We start from the raw sequence: 21,909 nt of genomic DNA on the forward strand, positions 1-21,909 counted from the left end.
TGAATAGGATCATATTAGTACAATGTTTGATATCTTTGCTAAATACATTCCATAATTGAATTACCGTAGTTGATTGTTCTTTCTCTGATTTCTACTGAGTTGTTTCTATGGACAATGTTTGTCATTGAGTATTATGAACATGTTTAAAAATGTTCCATATGCTTCATCAACATAATTTTAATTGTACACATTGTCCCAATTTTGCTTTTGCAGCAAATTTTTGAAGGCAATCATACTCTTCTCTGTGCATAGTTTTCGAAATGTATTTTTGTCATCCATGTTCCTCTCCTTGTAGTTTACATCATATATTGACAAAACTCGCAGATGATCACTAATGTCCGGCATAAGTAGACCACTCATAGTGTGTGTGGGCAGCACGGGACGGTGAAACAGTAGTTAGTACATGTGCCTCACAATAAACCAAAGCCAATAGTAGGAAATAATTGCAAATATTTAATTGATGTTGTCACACCGACATCCTGTGTTTTTGTCTGAATATAATTGGGATCAAAAATGTCATCATTCAATGTTCTTAAAAATTAAAATGTTCAGTATCAGCATATAGCCAATACTGCCCCTGTAACATGGTGTTGGAGTGATTCCCAATTTTTTAGTTTTGCCCAAAACTAATGTAAAGTATCCAAACAACAGAATAATAAATTCTTATTATATTTTACAGAAGTGTACATAGAACCACGTTAGAGGAAAAAGTAATCAGCTGTTAACAGTAAATTAGCAAGTAGATTAATAATAGTTTTGAGAAAATAATAGAACATGACATGATAAAATATATTACCACATAGGTCTGCAGCCAAATCAGGAGCCTTTGTAACCCATTTTGAAATGTTTCTATTACCATTTACATACTAAATAATATATATTGTGCAATAACTCGTTACCGCAGGAGGCGGAAATATATATCGCGATGTAGGTGGCGACTTGTCCAGGGTGTACCCGCCCTCTGCCCGTGTGCAGCTGAGAGGCTCCAGCACCCCCCGCGACCTCGGAAGGGACAAGCGGTAAAAAATGGATGGATGGATGGATGGATGGATGGATGTAGATTTTAGGCCATATCACCCATCCCTATTGTCCACCATTGTTGTTCTTGCTACCGGATGTTACCGGCGTGCGGGGCTGGACAGGGACTTATAGACACTAACAGCATATTGGAAAGCTAGTATGCCTGTTATTGTTTTGCGAAGGAAATGGAAGAGAATCAATGCTAAGAGTAACCCAGAACCAAGACAAATAAACCAACAAAACTATACACTGCACTACCATGAGCTTATGTAACGAAATTTCGTTCTTATCTGTGCTGTAAAGTTCAAATTTGAATGACAATAAAAAGGAAGTCTAAGTCTAAGTTATGTAATAAGCACTGTTTCAAACCATTTTAAAGCATGATTGAACCCTCCTCAAGGTCACCCTGAGGACATCATCCCCATGGTGTTGACATCTGCCACTCAGGAGTTGTTTGGTTGCCGTGCTGATGAGGACGTCACAGCGGAGAACCCTTACAAGCTGCTGAAAAAAGATGACATCATAGAAGACATGAAGGCAAAAGCTGCAGTGTCTGATTTCAGCCCTGTGAAGCAGATTATTCTGGTAAAATTTCAGCCCTGTGAAGCAGATTATTCTGGTAAAGCTTTTTTTTTTTTATTGTACTATGGATTACCCGGAAAACCCCCCCAGATGCTGTGAAAGTGCACAGATACAAGCGAAGGACTGTGGAAAATAACAAATTTAGCCCAATTTTGTATTGGATGATTAGATAAGCAATATGCAGGCTAATTGGGCATTGCCATTGGTATATAAAATATACCTGGGTGTAATTATTGATGTGTCGTGTATTTACATATATCTTTGTTTTCTTGGCAGGATTATCCAGAGAGTGAGCTTTTGTTGGTGTTTGACAGGGACTTTACTTATGGACAATGCTTCTACTTAGTTACAACCCCAGAAGCAAAGGAAAAAATCCTCAACGTAAGCAAACACTTTGCTGGGAATTTGATATTTGGTTTCCTATACAAGGAATGTCTAAAGAATGTTTTAGTTATTATGCTAAAAATGTTTGTTGTGTGTGTATATTCTACAGCCCCCAGAATCTGAGCCTGAAGAAGATTCAGTGAACGATATCATTAAAACCCCAGAACCAAAGGAATGGGTATCTCTCGGTAGTGAAAAGGAAATAGATGAGGAATCCCTTCGAGAAACAAGAGTAAAGGTACTATAGTAAAAATGAAAAAACACATTAAGCATTTGGAGTTTTTCAGTCGCCTCTCTTCTGGCTTCCTCATTAGCTGCTGTACAAGTTCTCCAGAGCCCGGAAAGAATTTGGAATGCCAGTGTCTTTTTCAGACCGCAATGTTGCAGATGCCAAGGATGGCAACTTGGAGTGCGTGTCCTTCGCAGACAGGCGATTCAACATCAAGCTGATGCAGAGGGACTGTGCGGTGCAGGCTATCCCTGATATCCAGAGTAGCAGTGCCCAGACACAATGGTACAGTTTGCTAGCATATGGCGACCAATAAGCCATCAATGCATCCATCCATTTTGATACCACTCACCCTTATTAGGGTCAAGCGTGAGCTGTCTTTTTTTGTCAGTCTGGAATCTCTCTGCGATGTTTTGGGTTCATCCTGGACTGGTAGCCAGTCAGTCATAAGACACATACAGTAGACAAATAACAATACGCTAACACATTCACACCTATCAGCAATTTACTGTGGATTTTTGAGTAACATAACATGCATGTTTTTGGTATGTGGTAGGATGCCAGAGTTACTGCAGAAAAGCCACGCTCGGGGCAAAATATAAACTCAGAACATAGAAATATTCCAAAAGGGATTTGACCCAAAATCTCAAGACTGAGGCTATGGTGCTAACCACTAAGCCACCACGTGCAATCAGTATAACAAGTCTCACACATCAGTTTCATACATCCATTTTCTACCGCGTGTCCCTCTCAGGGTTGTGGGAGGAGCCTATCCAGCTGCACTTGGGCAGAAGGCAGTGTACACCCTGGACAAGTTGCCAACTCATCGCAGGGCCAATGTTCACATTCAAAAACTAGGGCCAATTTAGTGTTGCTAATTAGCATATCCCCAGGTGCATGTCTTTTTATTTATTTTATTTCTATTTAACCTTTAGTTAACCAGGAAAGTTCCATTGAGATTAAAAAACATCTGGCAAGTAAAGGTTACAGTTACATGAATAAAAATGTCATACACATTAAGAAAAACTGTTACAATTTAAAAAAAAAATGTAATCTCAAGTGCTTTGGCGGTGGGAAGAAGCTAAACAATTGTTTCTTTTGTCTTCATTACACTGCAGAAGCATCCTTGGTAATGGTATATTTCTGAACTTTCTAGGAAGTATATGAAGAATAGCTGTACACAGTACACACCAGGAGAATTGAACGAAAAGGAAAAGGAAAAGACTCTGGATCCAAAAAGCATAAATGATTTCTGCAATACGGTGGCCAACAGGTAAAGCATATTATTAGTCTACAGCAGGGGTAGGGAACCTATGGCTCTAGAGCCAGATGTGGCTCTTTTGATGACTGCATCTGGCTCTCAGATAAATCTTAGCTGACATTGCTTAACATGATAAGTAATGAATAATTCAGCTGGTAATCACAGTGTTAAAAATAATGTTCAAAATATAAAACATTCTCATGGATTTTAATCCATTCATCCATTTTGTACCGCACCTGTTCAAGAAGTCGCATTATTGGTAAGAAGTATTTTATTTATTATTGGTTAGCTTCAGAATAACAATGTTATTAAAAAGAATAAGAGACTTATTGTACTCTAAAAATGTTGGTATTATTTAAAAATGCATGCATTTAGTTGTATTCAGTGTTAAAAAAATATTATATGGCTCTCACGGAAATACATTTTAAAATATTTGGCTTTCATGGCTCTCTCAGCCAAAAAGGTTCCCGACCCCTGGTCTACAGTGTCCTGAGTACCATCTACTGATCAAACCGTTCTAATAAATAGGACTAAAAGCCAACTCAAGGGATCCATTCTTTATGACAGCTGAATCAGCATAAGAGTTTCACAAAACTATTCAATACATTACTGGATGTATGTTGTTGTTTCAAGTATTTTAGGTTGTGTGTCTTTGTGCTGACCATAGAAGGCCCTGTATGTTCTGTTTTTTGTGGACCACAAACCACAGCTTCTAAAAACATATTCCTTTTTGTAGGGTTCTGCATGCTCTTCAGCAAGAGGATATTATGAATGTGTTTAAAGATGACTGGATGGCTTTGGGGACAGACCACGAGGACTTTGAGTGGACTGGGAAGCTGTCTGATGTTTTGATGCTTTATCAGGCCTTTACAGACAACAAGTACACCCAGGACAAGGGGATCAGCTGCATGCATTGGCATCCCACCATCCATGGTAAAGCTCAGTCAAGGCACCAGTCTTATTACAAATGTTCTTACCATAATAATATAAAACATGTCAATTGTCAATTAACAAGTTATCCTCATTCAATGACAGCGAGAAACATTGATCCAGTATCTTAATACCGAGCCCTGTGCAGTTTATTAAATATACTCTTTAGTGAATATTTATAATAATATTTTTGGGACTCAATTGCGTTTGATTAAAGTTCATGTTTTTGATATTCTAGGTGTAATAGCTGTAACGTTGGCAGAGAAGAAAAAGCAGCAGTGGACCATGTCCAAAGGACCTCTCATAGGGTTTTACAGCTTCTCTGACCCCACTCATATCAAAGTATGGCAAATGACCTTTTGTGAAGTGAAAGTTTGTTTTATTTATTTGAAACACTGCATGTTTATTAAATACAAATTTTACTTTTTGATTTATTTTTTGCATAATCCATATAATCTTGTAAGCGCTTGGTTTGCTTTGTGGCAAAATGTGAGACTTGTATTGATTGATCACAGATGTTTGATCATTATCTGGGTTTGTCAAAGAGTGCAACCAAATCCTTCTAAAGTAAAGCAAGTTCAACATTATTAATGTCTTCTCGGAATCCATGTATGGCTCGGATTTTATCTCCAGCTGAATCTTGTATCAAATTAGCACAAGTTGTAAAAGACACCACAATGATTTCTATATTATAAAATACACAAATATTTGTTTATCAGTAGTGCAGCTGCTATTATTAATACTATCATCATCTAAGTATTTCAACAGGATGCTGAATAATAGCAGCTCTGTATTACGTCCGTACTGCCTCCAGATCCTCCTTCAAGCTAGAATCTTGTATTTTTATTAGTTTTTTTTAAATTAAAAAAGATTAACTGCAAACTAATGTACATGAAAAAGCCTTGTTTGAATGTATCCTGTGTTGTAGATACTGCTGGAGTGCCCAGATGACATTCTTACCTTTGAGTTCTGCCCCTCTGATCCAAATATTATTGTTGGTGGCTGTTCGAACGGCCAGGTGCTTATTTTTTCTTCAATTGTGTGGTATATTTTGTTAAACCAAAGCATAATACAGTAACAAACTGTGTGTTTGCTTTAGATCGTGTTGTGGGAAATATCTGCTTACGTCGCATGTTTGATGCCGGTCACACATGGTGCTAAACATGAATCTGTCAAAACTGGCGTGCTGGTGAGTACCCATATCCTGCCACTAATAAGCAGCATGGTGTTCTGCAATGATGTTATAGTATGATAATGCAAAGGTATAGTATTTAGTGTGACTTAGGAGAAACAGAAATATTAGTTCCAAGGGTTGTCTCTGGAGATGAATTTGGACAAGTCTTTTAAACACCAAATACTCCGCTGAAACATTCCAAATGGTAAAACAGCTCTGTCTCTCAATGTATGGCTTCCACTACACTGCAAAAACTGAAATCTAAGTAAAATTAAATATCTCAAATAAGGGTGATATTTGCTTATTTTCTGTCTGATAAGATAATTTTTCTAACGAAGCAGATTTTATGTTAGTCTTTCACTTGTTTTAAGGGTTTTGGTCCTAAATGATCTCAGTAAGATATTACAGCTTGTTGCTGAGATTTGATGACCTATATTGAGTAAAACATGCTTGAAACTAGAATATCAACTGTTGCAAAGCTGTGTCATCAACACTCACAAGTATTAAACTACTTTTTTAAAGTAATCATTTCTTATTTCAAGCATGAAATAAAAAATCATGACTTTGACACAATTGTCTCATAATTAAAACAGATGACAGCCAAATGGACTTTGCTGTTTTATTTTCAATGAAACAATAGAAAATACGTACTCATATAGTAGTACAGTTGGCACAGTACAGTAAACTGACAGTTAATATTTAAACATTTAACTTGTGATATTTCAAACAATTTTGAACAGAAATAGTTCATTCACATTCAAATAAATTCTTCAAAATTACAATTAAAAAAAAAATTATATATATATTCCTTGCGCACTAATTGACTGAAAGAGCACACACTTGGCGCGATGATGTCATTTTATCGATGGGAAAATGCAAGAAATGTAATGCCGAGCGCATATCATTATGTCAAGATAATGGCACTAGCATTTACTTAATTTAAGAATATTTTTCAACATATTGAGAGAAAGGGTCTCATATTTGTTTTTTCTACCAAGAAAAGTGCACTTGTTATTAGTGAGAATATACTTATTTTAAGGTATTTTTGGGTTCATTGAGGTTAGCTAATTTTACTTGTTTTGGAAAGTCTTGACAAGCCAAATTTTCTTGTTCTTTTGGCAGATGATTTTGCCTAGTTCAAGTAAAATTCCCCTAATGTTTGTATTTTTATTTCTTGTTTTTGAACACTGACTTTTTGCAGTGTACCACTTTTACTTTGGCTGCTTTATTTAAACAGACACATCTGCCCACATTTGCTTTGTGTGTTTTATTGTCCTTACAGTGGACCAGCTTTCTCCATCTCTCTCCCCACTCCCTCTCTTTGTGGCTACATCTATTCTCTTTCTACCTTTGTTTACTCTTCATTTCCCAAAGCTAACAGCTTCAGCTCACACACTCCAGCTGTTATGTAGACCCACTTCCCTCCACCCCCACCTACCGCCACAGGTTTCCCCTTAAGATAACACACAGGCAAATCAGATTCTCTATTTGTGGTGTAAACAAAACTTTATTTCATTTATTATTGAGTGGTGTGGAAAGTTACAGGAAGCTGTGGTCGTTTGTCATAAAATGAAGTTAAAGGGGAACTGCACATTTTAAAAAATTTTTGCCTATCATTTACAATGCTTATGTAAGACAAGAACACATATGTTTTTCTTTTTTTTCTACGCATTCTAAATAGCAAATAAATGCAATCAAAAGTCTGCTTACAAAAGAGCCTGTGGGAGTCACTCTATTCTGCATATACAAGCTCTTAAAAAACAGCCAAACACATCCATTAAGGTTTTATATAGACACTGTAAGTATATATGTAATGTGGTAATTTGTCATTACATTTATATTTACGTATTTTGATCATTTTAAGAATACACTGCATCAATACACGCATAATATTATATTATTCACATGTGAATAATGCTGTATAAAAGACTGTATTTATATTATTCACATGTGAATAATGCTGTATAATAGACTGTATTTATATTATTCACATGTAAAAAATACCTAAGTGTTTATTGTTTATTGTGAGCGAACTGTGGTGCTGAATTTCCCCCAGGGATCAATAAAGTCCTTTCTATTCTATTCTATTCTATTCTATTTTATAAATTTCAAGCATCTTTTCATGTTGTCTTTGCCATTTCCGGGTCAAAATTAGCTCTCAAAAGTTTACCAACTTGTCGGAATACGTCCTCATCCCTCTACAATCCAGGTGAGAGGCATAATTTATGATCTACAATAAACTTCCAAAAGCAAGGAAGCGAGAAAGCAGCTTACAACTTGATGATATCAATATAGGCACACAAGTTTGTGATCATGGCGCCGCTATAAATAGCTAATAAGTAGTCTGTCTGCATTAGTCCTTATAATAATATCACTAATACTTGGTTAATATTCAAGTCACGAACTGTAAATGGAGTATTGTTGGCGCTTTTTGGATGGTTATTTATTGGGTTTTATGGGCAGAATAGAAGACCTCCTATTAGCTCCCTAGTAAGCAGACGTTTATTTATCTTTATTTACAAGTTAGAATGCATTAAAAAAACAAAACAGATCCGTCGTCATGATTATGAACGGTAGGCAAAATTCCAAAAAAAGTGCAATTCCTTTTTAAATACTTCAATTTTCCATTCCTGCCTTAAATAATTGAAACAAGGGTGTAGCACATGGGTGGGATGACATGCATATTCATAATTAATGTAGGCACAGAATGTATTCCTATTTATCTCTACTGCAGGACCTTGAAGATAACAAAGAGAATAAAGTCCCTATTGTGCGCTACAGTGCAATGTCTGGAGTGGAGAACAGCCACACGGGACCAATTACAGACGTCCACTGGCTGCCTCAAACATTTGAGGTATGAGACATGTAGTGTACTGTACGTGACCGGGAGAGACTGTATGTATTTACTGTACCTGACCACATTCTGGTTTTGAAGGATTTGGTTCTTGACCAGCCTGTCTTTAGGGATGTGTTTAGATACTGTAGTTGGCTTGATATTTTCTAATAATCAATGCTAACTTGTTCAGATTTAGGTGCTCTGTTGTGTGTAAATATGCTACTCATGTATTGTATTATATAGTCCCGCAATATTAGCTAATTAGCTAATTGTTTCCCAGTTGGATGCATTGGGTTAGTGTTTATCAAATAATACAAGCCTTACATTACTTTAATAACACTTTGGTTTGGTCTGCATCTGTTGACCTTAAAGTATTGTGGCCAATTTGATATAATTTGGCCTCCAACAAATACACAGAGGTGCGACATGCAGACTGTCACCATTTCTAAAATTATTTCACACACTGCATGTTGTTGATTTTGTAACACTGATTGTGCTCTTCTTAGGTAACTGCACAAGGCATGCCAGTGGAGAACAAATACAATATTTCTGTTCAGCTCATTACCTGCTCTCCTGATGGGTAAGTTGTCAAAAAATATTCTGATAAATATGAAGCAATAAATAATAAAAGAAAAGAAGACATGTCCAAAAAGAGAGTAATGTTTTGTTATTTCATTGCTTTGGTGTATATTTATACTCTTCTTGGTTCGTTTAATTTCCTGTTCCTGTACCGACCTTTGAGCGCTCGTTCCTCCCCTGTTTCTGATTAGCACGTAGGTGGCTCACTTGTCGGTGATTGCTAATCAGAAAGTTTCTAATGCCCAGCGTCATCAGTTGAACGGTCATTGCCATTTTATGTTGTTGATTTATGCGTCTTGCAATTTTAGCCTTGTCTGTCTTTCACAGTGCACTTTTCCCCGCGTTTTGCCTTCTGTTTTTTCATCGTTTCCTGCACTTAAGATGCTAGAGTGAGTTTGAACAACTCTGTAGTTGCTGTTTTTGACAGAGAATAAATTAAATTACATATTAAGGATGAATAAATGCAGAAACAAATTAATACAGCGGTAAGAATTGACACAAACGTGTATATACGTAACATTTATGAAATTATAGACTGAACAATACCATGTCATATTTATGTTACATTTAAAGCAAAACTATGTAGTTACAGGAGACCAATTCCAAAGTTTAAAAATGACTTTCAATTGTAAACAGGCTTTGCAATGATGTTAGAGACATTATGGTATAACATTACAGTAATAAGTACGACATTTTATTTTGCCAGTCTTTGTTGATAAAGTGAATGTTTACTGCTGTCAAATTTGGTTTGGGTAACACATTGTTAATATTTTGTTGAATGATAGTAATACCTTTAATATATAGATACTAAAATTTTGTGAATTTGTTTTTGTTCAGTTTTTTCCAGTTATGATAATTCAGTTATGTAACATATATGTAACTGCTCCTTTGTCATCTTTTTGAAAGATCTTTTATGTTCTGGGATATACGAATGCCAAAACAGCTACGCCAGACAGCATCAGACAAGAAGCAGAGTGATTCTGAGCCGCAAATGGCAAATTACAGTGACAACAACCCTTTCAAACATTTGGATAAGACATGGAAACCCTTGTTCAAGGTACGAGATCAGGCGATTATTTATTACTCATTTATGGAATACTAATGTGTATTAGCAAAAATGTCGTTCGACTTTCTTATCGTCAGCCAACTGGACTTTTTTTTATTTATTTTTTTACTTCAATAGGTATATATGCTCAACTCAAACATTTTATTCACATTCATATACCTGAAAGTATTTTTTAACATTTTTTTTCAAGTGCAATAACAACAAAGTCCCAGTTGGTGTATTCAATGGTTGTATGCCTTACTCGCAAGAAATTGATTGAAGGTGCTTTATTTTTAATAAGTAATTTTTGTCACATAGACATTTCCTCTTATGTTTTAGGTATCTTTAGTACACATGGAGCGCGGTGGTGAATATGCCCCTTTAAGATTCAGCCTTGACTACTATACCAGTAATAACACTACGATCCCAGGTAATGGTTTCTAAATTTCTGGCAGATTCATTTATTTGTATCATGTCAAACATGCAGATTTTGCACAGGTGGGTGTAATGTCCATAACCTTTTCATTGACATTAAAAACAACTATTTGCTGTATGGATCTGCACCATTGATCATCAACAATCTAATTGTTTCTTCCTTGGACTACACCACACCTTATCTACTAAGCTTCATTAGAAAGCTTTTGAAAATAGGCTGGTGAATATATAGCCCCCTTTGACAGGTGCAGTATTTAATACTTAACATAAAAAATACTCAAGATGACTGACTTTATTTTGGAAATTGATCAGATGTTGATACAGCCATAGTATTTACATCTGTGTAATCCTGGTCACAACTAAAAGTGGCGAACATACCCTTTTCCTGGCTAAGAAAAGCTAGCTCGCCTGCGGGTTAGCCGACCAATCCTGACGATGTCGAACTCTTCTGGAAATGTCGGCCATGAAATGTATTTGTAGGAAAAATCTGACACCAAGGTTTCCTGTATGTAACTGTTGTGCTGCACCGCCACAGCAAAATTGAAGCCAAAAAGGCTGTTGTTTACGTTTAAAAAAAACTAAACTAATATAACGTAATGTAGCCTCCATAAGAAGTCAAAAGTCTGACACTACTTTTAGCTTTCATTGCCAATCTTTTTATAATAACAACCGGCCCAATTCCAACGGGTATTCCCTCCCGTGCAAACAGTTTTGTCTCTGAGCTTCCCCAGACACACTCTCATTTTTGGCCAATCCCCTTTTAGGCAAGGACGGTGTGTTCGCGATCATGGGAACATCCATCCATCCATCCATTTTCTACCGCTTATTCCCTTTGGGGTTGCGGGGGCCGCTGCACAATGAACATCAAATCTAAACCACACACACTTACTTAGTACCACTAGCAGGTCATTGCTAGTGATGAGGTATAATAAGCATGGATTGGATTGCACAATTTGTAGATAGCTGTAGGATCTGATGTAAGTATCTTGAGTAGAGTTATCTGAATTTTGAAGGGAACAACACCCGGTTTTGGGCAGAGCTGTTTAGTGATCAAACTCTTGTTGCTGCCAAATTTGTGAAGTCACTTAAGTGTGCGCAAATAATTGGCTATGTATATATACCTTCATACTGTAATGACCTGCTGGTGGTAATGTTTTAAGTGTGTGTGGTTTAGATTTGATGTTCATTGTTCCCATGATCGTGAACACACCATCCGTGCCTCATAGGGGATTGGCCAAAAATGGAGATAGTGTTGTTGTGTGTCTGCACTTTTGTTGTGTGTCTACACTTTTGTCACTGTCACTTAGTGACAGTGACAAAAGTGTTTGCACGGGAGGGAGTACCCGTTGGAATTGGGCTGGTTGTTATTATAAGATTGGCAATGAAAGCTAAAAATAGCGTCAGACTTTTGACTTCTTCTGGAGGCTACATTATGTTATATTAGTTAGACTTAGACTTAGACTTCCTTTTTATTGTCATTCAAATTTGAACTTTACAGCACAGATAAGAACGAAATTTTGTTACATAAGCTCATGGTAGTGCAGGATAAAAAAAGCAATAAGGTGCATATATAAATAAATGAATATATATAAATAATATATATATATAATATATATATATATATATATATATATATATATATATATATATATATATATATATATATATATATATATATATATATATATATATATATATAAAATAAATAAATATATATAAATAAATAAATAAATAAATAGATTACTGTACAGATAAATATATTGCACTTTTTCACATGCGTCCACGTTTATGGATTTATGTTATACTGTCTTTTTTATTCCAGCGAGTTAATCCATTTTGGGGGGAGTTGAGGGGATCATTTTATTATGATGCGTTTAAGAGTCTTACGGCCTGAGGGAAGAAGCTGTTAACAGAACCCGGAGGTTCTGCTTCGGAGGCTGCAGGACCTCTTTGTAGAGTCCAGCAGTGAAAACAGTCCTTGGTGGGGGTGGGAGGAGTCTTTGCAGATTTTCTGAGCCTTGGTCAGGCAGCGGCTTTTTGCGATCTCCTGGATAGGAGGAAGAGGAGTCCTGATGATCTTTTCCGCCGTCCTCACCACTCTCTGGAGAGACTTCCAGTCTGAGGCATTGCATGCTCCAGTCCAGACAGAGATGCTGTTGGTCAGCAGGCTCTCTATAGTGCCTCTGTAGAATGTGGTGAGAATGGGGGGAGGGAGCTGTGCTCTTTTCATCCGACGCAAAAAGTGCATGCGCTGCTGAGCTCTTTTTACAAGAGCTCCGGTGTGTAGGGACCAGGTTATATTGTCAGTTATCTGCACCCCCAGGAACTTGGTGCTGATTACTATCTCCACCGCTGTGCCGTTGATGTAGAGTGGAGCATGGCTGGACTGGTGCTTCCTGAAGTCAACGATGATCTCCTTGGTCTTGTTGACATTCAGGACCAGGTTGTTGGTTCTGCACCAGTCAACCAGATGTTTCACCTCCTCCCTGTAGTTCATGTCGTTGTTGTCACGGATGAGGCCCACTACAGTCGTGTCGTCCGCATACTTCACAATGTGGTTAGTAGCGGACCTGGCGCAGCAGTCATGAGTCATCAACGTGAACAGCAGCGGACTCAGGACGCAGCCCTGGGGGGAGCCGGTGCTCAGGGAGAGGGCACTGGAGGTGTTGTTGCCCACTCTCACAGATTGGGGTCTGTCTAGTTTAGTTTGTTTTAACGTAAACAACAGCCTCTGTGGCTTCAATTTTGCTGTGGTGTCGCAGCACAATCAGTTACATACGGGAAACCCTGGTGTCAGACTTTTCCTACAAATACATTTCATGGGGGACATTTCCAGAACAGTTCAACATCGTCAGGAGTGGTCGGCTAACCTGCAGGCGAGCTAGCTTTTGTTAGCCAGGAAAAGGGTATGTTCGCCACTTTTAGTTGTGACCAGGATTACACAGATGTAAGTACTATGGCTGTATCAACATCTGATCAATTTTCAAAATAAAGTCAGTCATCTTGAGAATTTTTTATGTTAAGTATTAAATACTACATCTGTCAAAGGGGGCTATATATTCACCAGCCTATTTTCAAAAGCTTTCTCATGAAGCTTAGTAGATAAAGTGTGGTTTAGTCCAAGGAAGAAACAATTATATACATAGCCAATTATTTGCACACTACTGGCTAGTGATTCACCAAAAATTTGGCCGCCGAACAAAGAGTTTGATCACTGAAAACAGCACTGCCGACACCAGGTGTTGTGTCCCTTGAAAATGTAAACAATGTCTGCGATTTGGATGTAACTTTGATCCATCCAAGATATACTCGCATATCTACAAAATGTGCAAGTCCTAAGACAGTGGCTTTTAAGGAGGGTAAAAAAAAGGGGGAGAAGGGGTAGTCCAATTGAGCCTAAATGTAGGTACAGTAAATGGGCTTCTAATACTGTGTAGGCCAGCTGAGAAGGCCTTTCCACTGCTTAGAGTAATTGAGGGGCTATTGTACGATCTGTAAAAGCGTCACAACCAGGGGAAGTAGATTGGGAAGATATGAGATTAGGTAATGCGATCATTCTTTCAAGAACCAATCTATTACAGTAATTGAGGGGCTATTGTAAGATCTGTACCAGCGTCACAACCAAGGGAAGTAGATTGGGAAGATATGAGATTAAGTAATGCAATCGGACTTTCGGACTTTCAAGAACCAATCTAGTTGAGTACAGTAAAAGGAACTGTCAAGGCAACAGCAATGGAGTAATTGAACAGTCCTGTCTTGTCTCAGACTTTTTGGCTTTTGTAATGGAGAGCTGTCCCATCATATTCACATTATCATCCACTTGGCTACATCATACCACTGTTGCTATCACCATTACCTCTTAACTTTCCTCTCCTCACAAACATTTTCTCACCAGGTAAGATTACCTAGCAAAATTCAGAAATGTATGTAGTTTTATGTCCCTCTTCAATGTTTTCTTGCTAAATTACATTTTACAAAATACTAAACGTTAAAAGGTGAAACATGGCTTGTTTTTCTGACATTTTAACATATGTTTTAATTTATCAAGAAATTGCTGAAGACCCTGGAGAAATTCCAGACTACAGCCAACTACAAGTGCCCTCAGGCAAAGGCCTTGCAGCTCTGGAAGATGTAAATACCAAGATTTATATTGGAACAAGGGTAAACATTCCTGAATATTCATCCTCAGTGTAGCTGTCTTTGATGATAATTTTTTGGGGCAATAACTTTCTTTTGTCCAAAGTGATCTTATGTGATTGGCAAAATGAACCTCATTGTGTGAATGCTGTCTCTATGTCATGATTCTTACATGACAGTTTGGACTTTTTTGGTTCTTTATTTTCCTGTTTGATCTCATTTCCTGTCTTGTTTTAGTAGTATTTCCCGTTTAGTCTCAGTGTTTTTGCGGCAAATAAACCCTGTGTTCCTTGTCTGGCCAGCACACCGGTTCCACATTATTAATTTGTATTCTTTAGTTCCACCTTGTTCCATCCTTCACTGCTTCTTCATTAACTAGTGCTGGGTTGTACAAAGTGCAAAGTGTTGTCCATTTGCGGCCGACAGCTATTTTTTAACGGCCCAGGACATATAATAAAAAATACTATTACAAAAAAAAAAAAAAATTGAATAAAAGAGCAAACAGGAAATGTAACAAGTAAAAGTTGCAATGTTGACTCTAATAACAAAGCTGCTGTGCAATATGTTTTATTTTTATTTTAAAGCTATCATTGCTAAAAAAAATAATGAATCAAATCAATGTTGCTATGAATTATTGACCTATTTAAGGCTCCAAGTACTTATGGTTTATCGTTTAAGTTTATTACAACATGATACATCACAATTGTTTCTGTGTTTGGCATAAAAAAGTTTTCTTTGACAAAAAGCATGACAAATAATAAAAACTTATAATCGACAGATCTGAAGTTGAGCTAAAGACTTAAGTGTTGAAAGGAAAGAAAATGTATGACTTGTTTTTTTACTGTCCTTTATAGATCCACAAGAATTTTAGTGGTCATTGCGCAAAAAATAATAATGAATCAATGGTGTTATGAATTATTGTCCAATTACTTCACATCAAATGTTCCACGTTTAATTTTTTTAGTGGAAATATTGCACATTTTTGTTTTTGCCATAAAAAACAGGTTTGACTAAAGCATTAAAAAAAAATGTATATTGACAGATAGACCTCAAGTTGACCTAGTGTTTTAAGCATTGGAAAAAGGAAAAAAAAAGACTTATTTATAACATTATATATAACATTTTTATGACTGGTCCCCAGGACCAAACTTGAGGGGAGCCCTAAAGGTTAAAAAATATATGTGTTTGTGTATGTATATATACTGTAAATAGTATACATATATATATGTGTGTGTATGTGATTACTATGATTAATTACCGGTTATTAATTGCTTGCATAAATAATATATGCTTAAACGTTTTTTGAACTGCAAGTCATTGATTTGCTCAACACTTAGTGACAAAAAGTATAGTAAAAATTCAGCGTAGACTTTTAAAGTCTTTGCAAAAATATTGCAAAGTAGGTAGTAGGTACAGATGTCCAGACTGCAAATAATAACCGCTGCAAGTGCTTTGGAACGGGGAAGAGGCTCAGAGCTCGTTGAGGACAGTACTGCTGCGTGTCTCCAAGAAACAAAAAAGTCTCCAATACCCCCAAAGGTCGCCAAGAGCATTGGAAAGTCGCCAGATTTGGCAACAAAGTCGCCAAGCTGTCCATTTAGAAAATAATGTTTTTAACGGATCTGTGGTGAACGCAGGTAAACTGCCACTAGCAAAGTTTGTTGTGATCTGTTTGCTGTCCATGTAGCATTTATGCGAGCGATGCCATCCTCACGTTCATGTTTCGCTTTAAGATGCTATTTTAAAGTTGATGTATGCCGATGATAAGAAAGTTTCTTGCTGCAATACTAACTTATTACCTCAGTATAAAGTTCAGACGGATTTAGTTTTAAATGTACATGTAAATATTGAATGTAAACCTAAATGTTAAATATAAATCTCAATGTTTAATGTAAATATTTAATCTAAATGTGAGCGCTAAATGTTAAATCTAAAGCTAAATCTAAAAAGGAGCGCTCAATCTCTTGCCAAGTGTAAAACATTTAATGAAATTAAAATTTTATAAGTCTGAGCCACATTTTTATCCAGGCTCTCACCAGTATTCTGTGGGTACTACCTTAGATTATGTACCTCAAAGTTTGGTAAAAATCTGTCCTGTTTTTTTAGTGATATGTTCAACCATGTCTTCTTCCCGTTTGTAGAGAAAAGAAAATGGAGACACAAGTTATTTTGTAAACACAAATATAGGATGTGAACAGATTATTTGTAACAGCTGAAATATGGAAAGGGTGCAAGATTAAATAAACTTTGATTCTTCTCATACTTCTTTTTGAGTTTGTTACATACTTTCAAAATAACTGAACACTTTTGAGTATTAATATGTATTGTTTACTACTCCTTATCAAAATGACTGCTGTGAAAAAGGTCATGAAAAAACCTTAAGCAAATGGTGGCATAAGATTTGTCCACGTATTGCACAATTTTAATTGGCTTTTCTTTGGACAACTTATTCTCTTTGGGAAAAAAGTGCTCCCAAATGAATTTCATCCAACCTAATGTATATTTCTGTCTCCAGGATGGGGAGATTGTTTACACTGACTGGAAACTGGAGAAAAATGACCTTGATCAACTAATTCGTGAGTTAATAAGCTTGTCAAGAACAATTAAATTGAACTACAGCAAATTGGAAAGTTTTATTGTCACTATAGTGTACAGTGGTACCTCGGTTCAGAAAGGTCTAATGCAGAGCAAATCGTTCAAAATAGTACACATCTAATTATTCTATTCTAGAAACCCAACAACAGTATTACACTCTTTAGAGAATTATTGAAGATTTACTTTCAGGAAAAAAATTGGAAATACATATAAATTATTCTTGTTGGCTTAGACGGCGACTAATGAAAATGGAGAAGGGGAATGGAGAGAGAGATACATTGAAGCCATCTTTGTAGTTTTTTCTAGAATTCTGTAGTGTTTCTCAACTTTTTTATCAAAGTGATTACACTTGTAACCTTCTTTGGCTCCATGCTGGCTTATTTTGAAGCTATATACTCATGGTTGGGAGTTGAGAGCAGGCTAACAAAGGCATGTTTTTGAATAAAGACATGTTAAGAACACAATTGGACTCATGCAGTGTATTGATAATGCCACAAGACTGAGTTACATTGGATTATGCGAAAAGATACACAAGTAAATGGATTAGTTTGTAAAAAAAACGAAAAATCTTTCCTACAAAAAATGGGGTGTACAAAAACCAAGGTACCTCTGTAATTATACTCGCTACTAATGAACTAGTTTGTTACAACTCAGTAAAACACATGATTCTAAATGTTAACCACCAACTATTTCTGTCTGTCCAGATCCCAAACCTCTTTGTAGTTTTAGAATCCATCCCTGCTTGGTGAATACAATTGACCGCTCACCCTTTTTTAAAGACATCGTTTTGACTGGAACTTCACTATATGGAAGCTGCAATATTGCCATATGGAAGGAGGGAGTGTTGGTAAAAATAATTTAAATTTTAACTAAACAAAGGCTTTTAACTATTTGTTCATTGCCCTGGATTGTGACTAAAAATAGACATCAAAGGGCATTTAAAAAATTTTTTATTAGCAAATGTTTTAATCACATAAGATTGTACTAAACTTTTTAAAGTTGACCTATTTTTACACGTTTGCTAACCAACCTTCAGGACGGCCCTCTTTTTCTGATGCCGACCTTGGAGGGGCATTGTACAGTGGCATGCTGGTCTTTGACCAGGCCAGCAGTTTTTTTTGTTGGTAAAGGAGATGGAAAAATTGAGGTGTGGAACTTACTGGAGAAAACTGGAGAAGCTGTGCACGTGCAAGAGCACATGACTAATGGCAAAATAACCTGCATCAAACCATGGACTGTCTCCTGTGAGTCTTGAAGAGACATATTTATATAAGCCACATCACTTCAGGCACACTTAGATTCACACCTATGCACAATTTAGAGTTAACTTTACAAGATCTACACAGAAAAACTCTACACTTAACAACCTTCTGGTAGAGTTGGTTAATTTCTCAATTATGTTTGGAAGTTTATTTTTATATCTTTGTGCCTACAGCAAAGCAGCACTTTCTGGCTTTGGCTGACGATGTTGGAATAGTCCGTGTATTTCAAATTCCGCCTGTTTACTACATTGCTCCAAGAAATGAGGTAAGGCTGACGTATTCCATATTATTTCAACAAAGATTCTTGATAAAGTATACTGGATCACACATTTGGTTGAAGTTTAATTCGAACATGTATACAGTTTCAATATGATACATCACATATTTTACATATTTTGATTTAGATTTTTTTTTCTTAACATGTCAAAAAAGGAGTATGAAGAAGCAAAGCTTATTTAATCCTACTCCTTTTCTACTTCCCAACACATATTTTCTCTTCCTGTTCTTAATTGGTGCAGCAATATACATTAATTAATTCTTTATACGACAGCTCTCTTCATAAATAGTTAAGTAATAGGTAAGTCAGTTGTTATTCAATTAATGAGATTAATAATATCTGATTTTCAATAAGTTCATGATGTTTTCCGTAATACTTCTTCCTTGTACTTTACAAACACTTGAAGCTTGAACACCCAATTAAAGGCCTACTGAAATTATTTTTTTTTATTTAAACGGGGATAGCAGATCCATTCTATGTGTCATACTTGATCATTTCGCGATATTGCCATATTTTTGCTGAAAGGATTTAGTAGAGAACAACAACGATAAAGTTCGCAACTTTTGGTTGCTGATAAAAAAAAGCCTTGCCCCTGCCGGAAGTAGCGTGACGTCACAGGCTGGAGGGCTGCTCACATTTCCCTTTCACATTGTTTACAATGCAGTGAGAGAGATTCGGACCAAGAAAGCGACGATTACCCCATTAATTTGAGCGAGGAGGAAAGATTCGTGGATGAGGAACGTGAGAGTGAAGGACTAGAGTGCAGTGCAGGACGTATCTTTTTTCGCTCTGACCGTAACTTAGGTACAAGGGTTCATTGGATTCCACACTTTCTCCTTTTTCTATTGTGGATCACGGATTTGTATTTTAAACCACCTCGGATACTATATCCTCTTGAAAATGAGAGTCGAGAACGCGAAATGGACATTCACAGTGACTTTTATCTCCACGACAATACATCGGTGAAGCTCTTTAGCTACGGAGCTAACGTGATAGCATCGTGCTTAAATGCAGATAGAAACAAAATAAATAAACCCCTGACTGGAAGGATAGACAGAAGATCAACAATACTATTAAACCATGGACATGTAAATACACGGTTAATAATTTCCAGCTTGGCGAAGATTAACAATGCTGTTGCTAACGACGCCATTGAAGCTAACTTTGCTACGGGACGGCGGCGGCGGCGGGCGCTGTAGCTTTCAACGACACCCCGGCCGCCATCAGAGTCGGCAAGAAACATATATTTCCCCAAAGTTACATACGTGACATGCACATAGCGACACGCACGTACGGGCAAGCGATCAAATGTTTGGAAGCCAAAGCTGTACTCACGGTAGCGCGTCTGCTATCCATCTCAAAGTCCTCCTGGTTGTGTTGCTGTAGTCCGCCGCTAATACACCGATCGCACCTACAGCTTTCTTCTTTGCAGTCTCCATTGTTCATTAAACAAATTGCAAAAGATTCACCAACACAGATGTCCAGAGTACTGTGGAATTTTTCGATGAAAACAGCTGTTTGTATTGGGATACAATGTGTCCGAATACTTCCGTTGCCTTTGTGACGTCACGCACATACGTCATCATACATAGACGTTTTTAACCGGAAGTGTGGCGGGAAATTTAAAATTGCACTTTATAAGTTAACCCGGCCGTATTGGCATGTGTTGCAATGTTAAGATTTCATCATCGATATATAAACTATCAAACTGTGTGGTCGGTAGTAGTGGGTTTCAGTAGGCCTTTAAAGTGAATCTCATTAGTACATTGTTTGGCTTCTTTGCTAAATTCATTCCATAATTTAGTACCTCATACTGATATGCTGTAGGTCTTAAGTGTTGTACGTGCATACAAATGTTTTAAGTTTTTCTCTGGAGGTTATATTTCTCCTCTTATATTAAGAAGAATTGTTGTACATCGGGGCCGGGTCTCCGTAGGGACAAGAGGGGCAGAGCCCCCTTAAATATATGTCTTGCAAACTTCAAATCAAAATGTTTGAAGTTGTAAAAGAAAATGTAATATACCCACAAAACTAATGTACTACAAGTTGACAAAATTAGCCGCAGTCGCGGATAAATACACTGAAAAGGGGACACGCTACAACACTCTTCAATCAAAGTTTATTTATAAAGCCCTTAATCACAAATGACTCAAAGGGCTGCACAAACCACAAATATACCCTCGGTTCTAATCCCATATCAGGGTAAGAAAAAACTCAACACATTGGGTACAATGAGAAACCTTGGAAGGGACCGCAGATTTGGAAACTGATCCGTGGCAACTTGATATCTTATGATGTCATGTTCCCGGTTTTCTGTCCATCACCTGTGTCATGTTTCGCGAGTCCGCACGCACACAGACACACACACCCCTCCCTCCAGCCCTCAGCAAACCAGTGTCGACGAATTAAAAACAAGACTAAAAGTTGTCGGAAACAAAATCCAATCATATTTGATTTCGTCTTGAAATTGGGTGGGACAAGTTCGGAATATATCCAATAAAAGTTATTTAATAGCGTACAATATGAGAGAGAGAGGAGGTTAGCGACGAATGAGAGCCAATCAGATCCTTTTCATTGTGAGATAAAGAAATTTATTTTTTCACCCGCAGCACCAAAACAAAAAGGTGATGATTTAACATGTTGTACATTGCAATATGTTAACACCTGGGAGAAAGTAAAAGAGGACACACTTCATTTTTGATGCTACTTGATGCCATCAGCCAGGGGTGCCGAAAAGGGGGGGTAAAGGAGACAGATTCTAGGGGCCCATGATGGAGGGGGGCCCAGAGAGGCCCCTAATGATGATGAAATTATAATACAGGGGGCCCTGTAAAGATTCTTTTCATGGGGCCCAAAATCCCTAGCGGCGCCCCTGCTATCAGCAGGTGAGCCCTTGATGGTGACATCTACACAACTGTCAGTTAAAGCTGTGTGTATATGCTGCTTCAGGTGTTCTGTCAAAATGAGCTGTTTAGTCGAAAAGAGCTGTCATTTGCTGTTACTGTTTAAACAGTGATGAAAAGGAATATGTAGGCTACCATTATTTGCGTCATAGCGAAATTCCTCACGCAAGTGCATGCTTACTGGTCAGAGAACACAATTAAATAAATGTAATTTAAAAGAACAGGGGAAACTGATGACTCTTGGTTAGTTAGTACAGTAA

The 21,909-nt window shown here is 37.1% G+C and overlaps 2 protein-coding genes across 11 annotated transcripts in view; one reads left to right on the forward strand and one right to left on the reverse strand.

The window, feature by feature from the left end:
• mcoln3b (mucolipin TRP cation channel 3b) overlaps nucleotides 1-20,107 on the reverse strand; it is a 48,953-nt gene extending 28,846 nt beyond the window's left edge. Inside the window, exon 1 of the mRNA XM_062028195.1 lies at nucleotides 20,082-20,107. The gene's annotated coding sequence lies outside the window, so the exon portion shown is untranslated. The remainder of the gene's footprint in view (nucleotides 1-20,081) is intronic.
• dnai3 (dynein axonemal intermediate chain 3) overlaps nucleotides 1-21,909 on the forward strand; it is a 66,746-nt gene that overhangs the window by 8,109 nt on the left and 36,728 nt on the right. For 6 of the 10 annotated variants that reach the window (XR_009822037.1, XM_062028181.1, XM_062028182.1 and 3 more), the window contains exons 3-20: nucleotides 1,421-1,605; nucleotides 1,879-1,983; nucleotides 2,096-2,224; nucleotides 2,301-2,500; nucleotides 3,372-3,488; nucleotides 4,213-4,409; nucleotides 4,645-4,748; nucleotides 5,335-5,424; nucleotides 5,506-5,595; nucleotides 8,315-8,434; nucleotides 8,923-8,996; nucleotides 9,902-10,052; nucleotides 10,380-10,470; nucleotides 14,524-14,636; nucleotides 17,128-17,188; nucleotides 17,912-18,054; nucleotides 18,244-18,451; nucleotides 18,643-18,734. Coding sequence is in view for 9 of the 10 variants with exons in the window: in XM_062028181.1 (XP_061884165.1) it covers nucleotides 1,421-1,605; nucleotides 1,879-1,983; nucleotides 2,096-2,224; nucleotides 2,301-2,500; nucleotides 3,372-3,488; nucleotides 4,213-4,409; nucleotides 4,645-4,748; nucleotides 5,335-5,424; nucleotides 5,506-5,595; nucleotides 8,315-8,434; nucleotides 8,923-8,996; nucleotides 9,902-10,052; nucleotides 10,380-10,470; nucleotides 14,524-14,636; nucleotides 17,128-17,188; nucleotides 17,912-18,054; nucleotides 18,244-18,451; nucleotides 18,643-18,734 (2,270 nt within the window). In the remaining variant the exon portion in view is untranslated. Of the gene's footprint in view, nucleotides 1-1,420; nucleotides 1,606-1,657; nucleotides 1,808-1,878; nucleotides 1,984-2,095; nucleotides 2,225-2,300; nucleotides 2,501-3,371; nucleotides 3,489-4,212; nucleotides 4,410-4,644; nucleotides 4,749-5,334; nucleotides 5,425-5,505; nucleotides 5,596-8,314; nucleotides 8,435-8,922; nucleotides 8,997-9,901; nucleotides 10,053-10,379; nucleotides 10,471-14,523; nucleotides 14,637-17,127; nucleotides 17,189-17,911; nucleotides 18,055-18,243; nucleotides 18,452-18,642; nucleotides 18,735-21,909 lie in introns of those variants that run through there. The other 4 variants (XM_062028188.1, XM_062028187.1, XM_062028186.1 and 1 more) reach the window with 3 other exon arrangements.

This window comes from Entelurus aequoreus, linkage group LG19, assembly GCF_033978785.1.
Source record: "Entelurus aequoreus isolate RoL-2023_Sb linkage group LG19, RoL_Eaeq_v1.1, whole genome shotgun sequence".
In the NCBI taxonomy this organism is placed as follows: Eukaryota; Metazoa; Chordata; class Actinopteri; order Syngnathiformes; family Syngnathidae; genus Entelurus; species Entelurus aequoreus.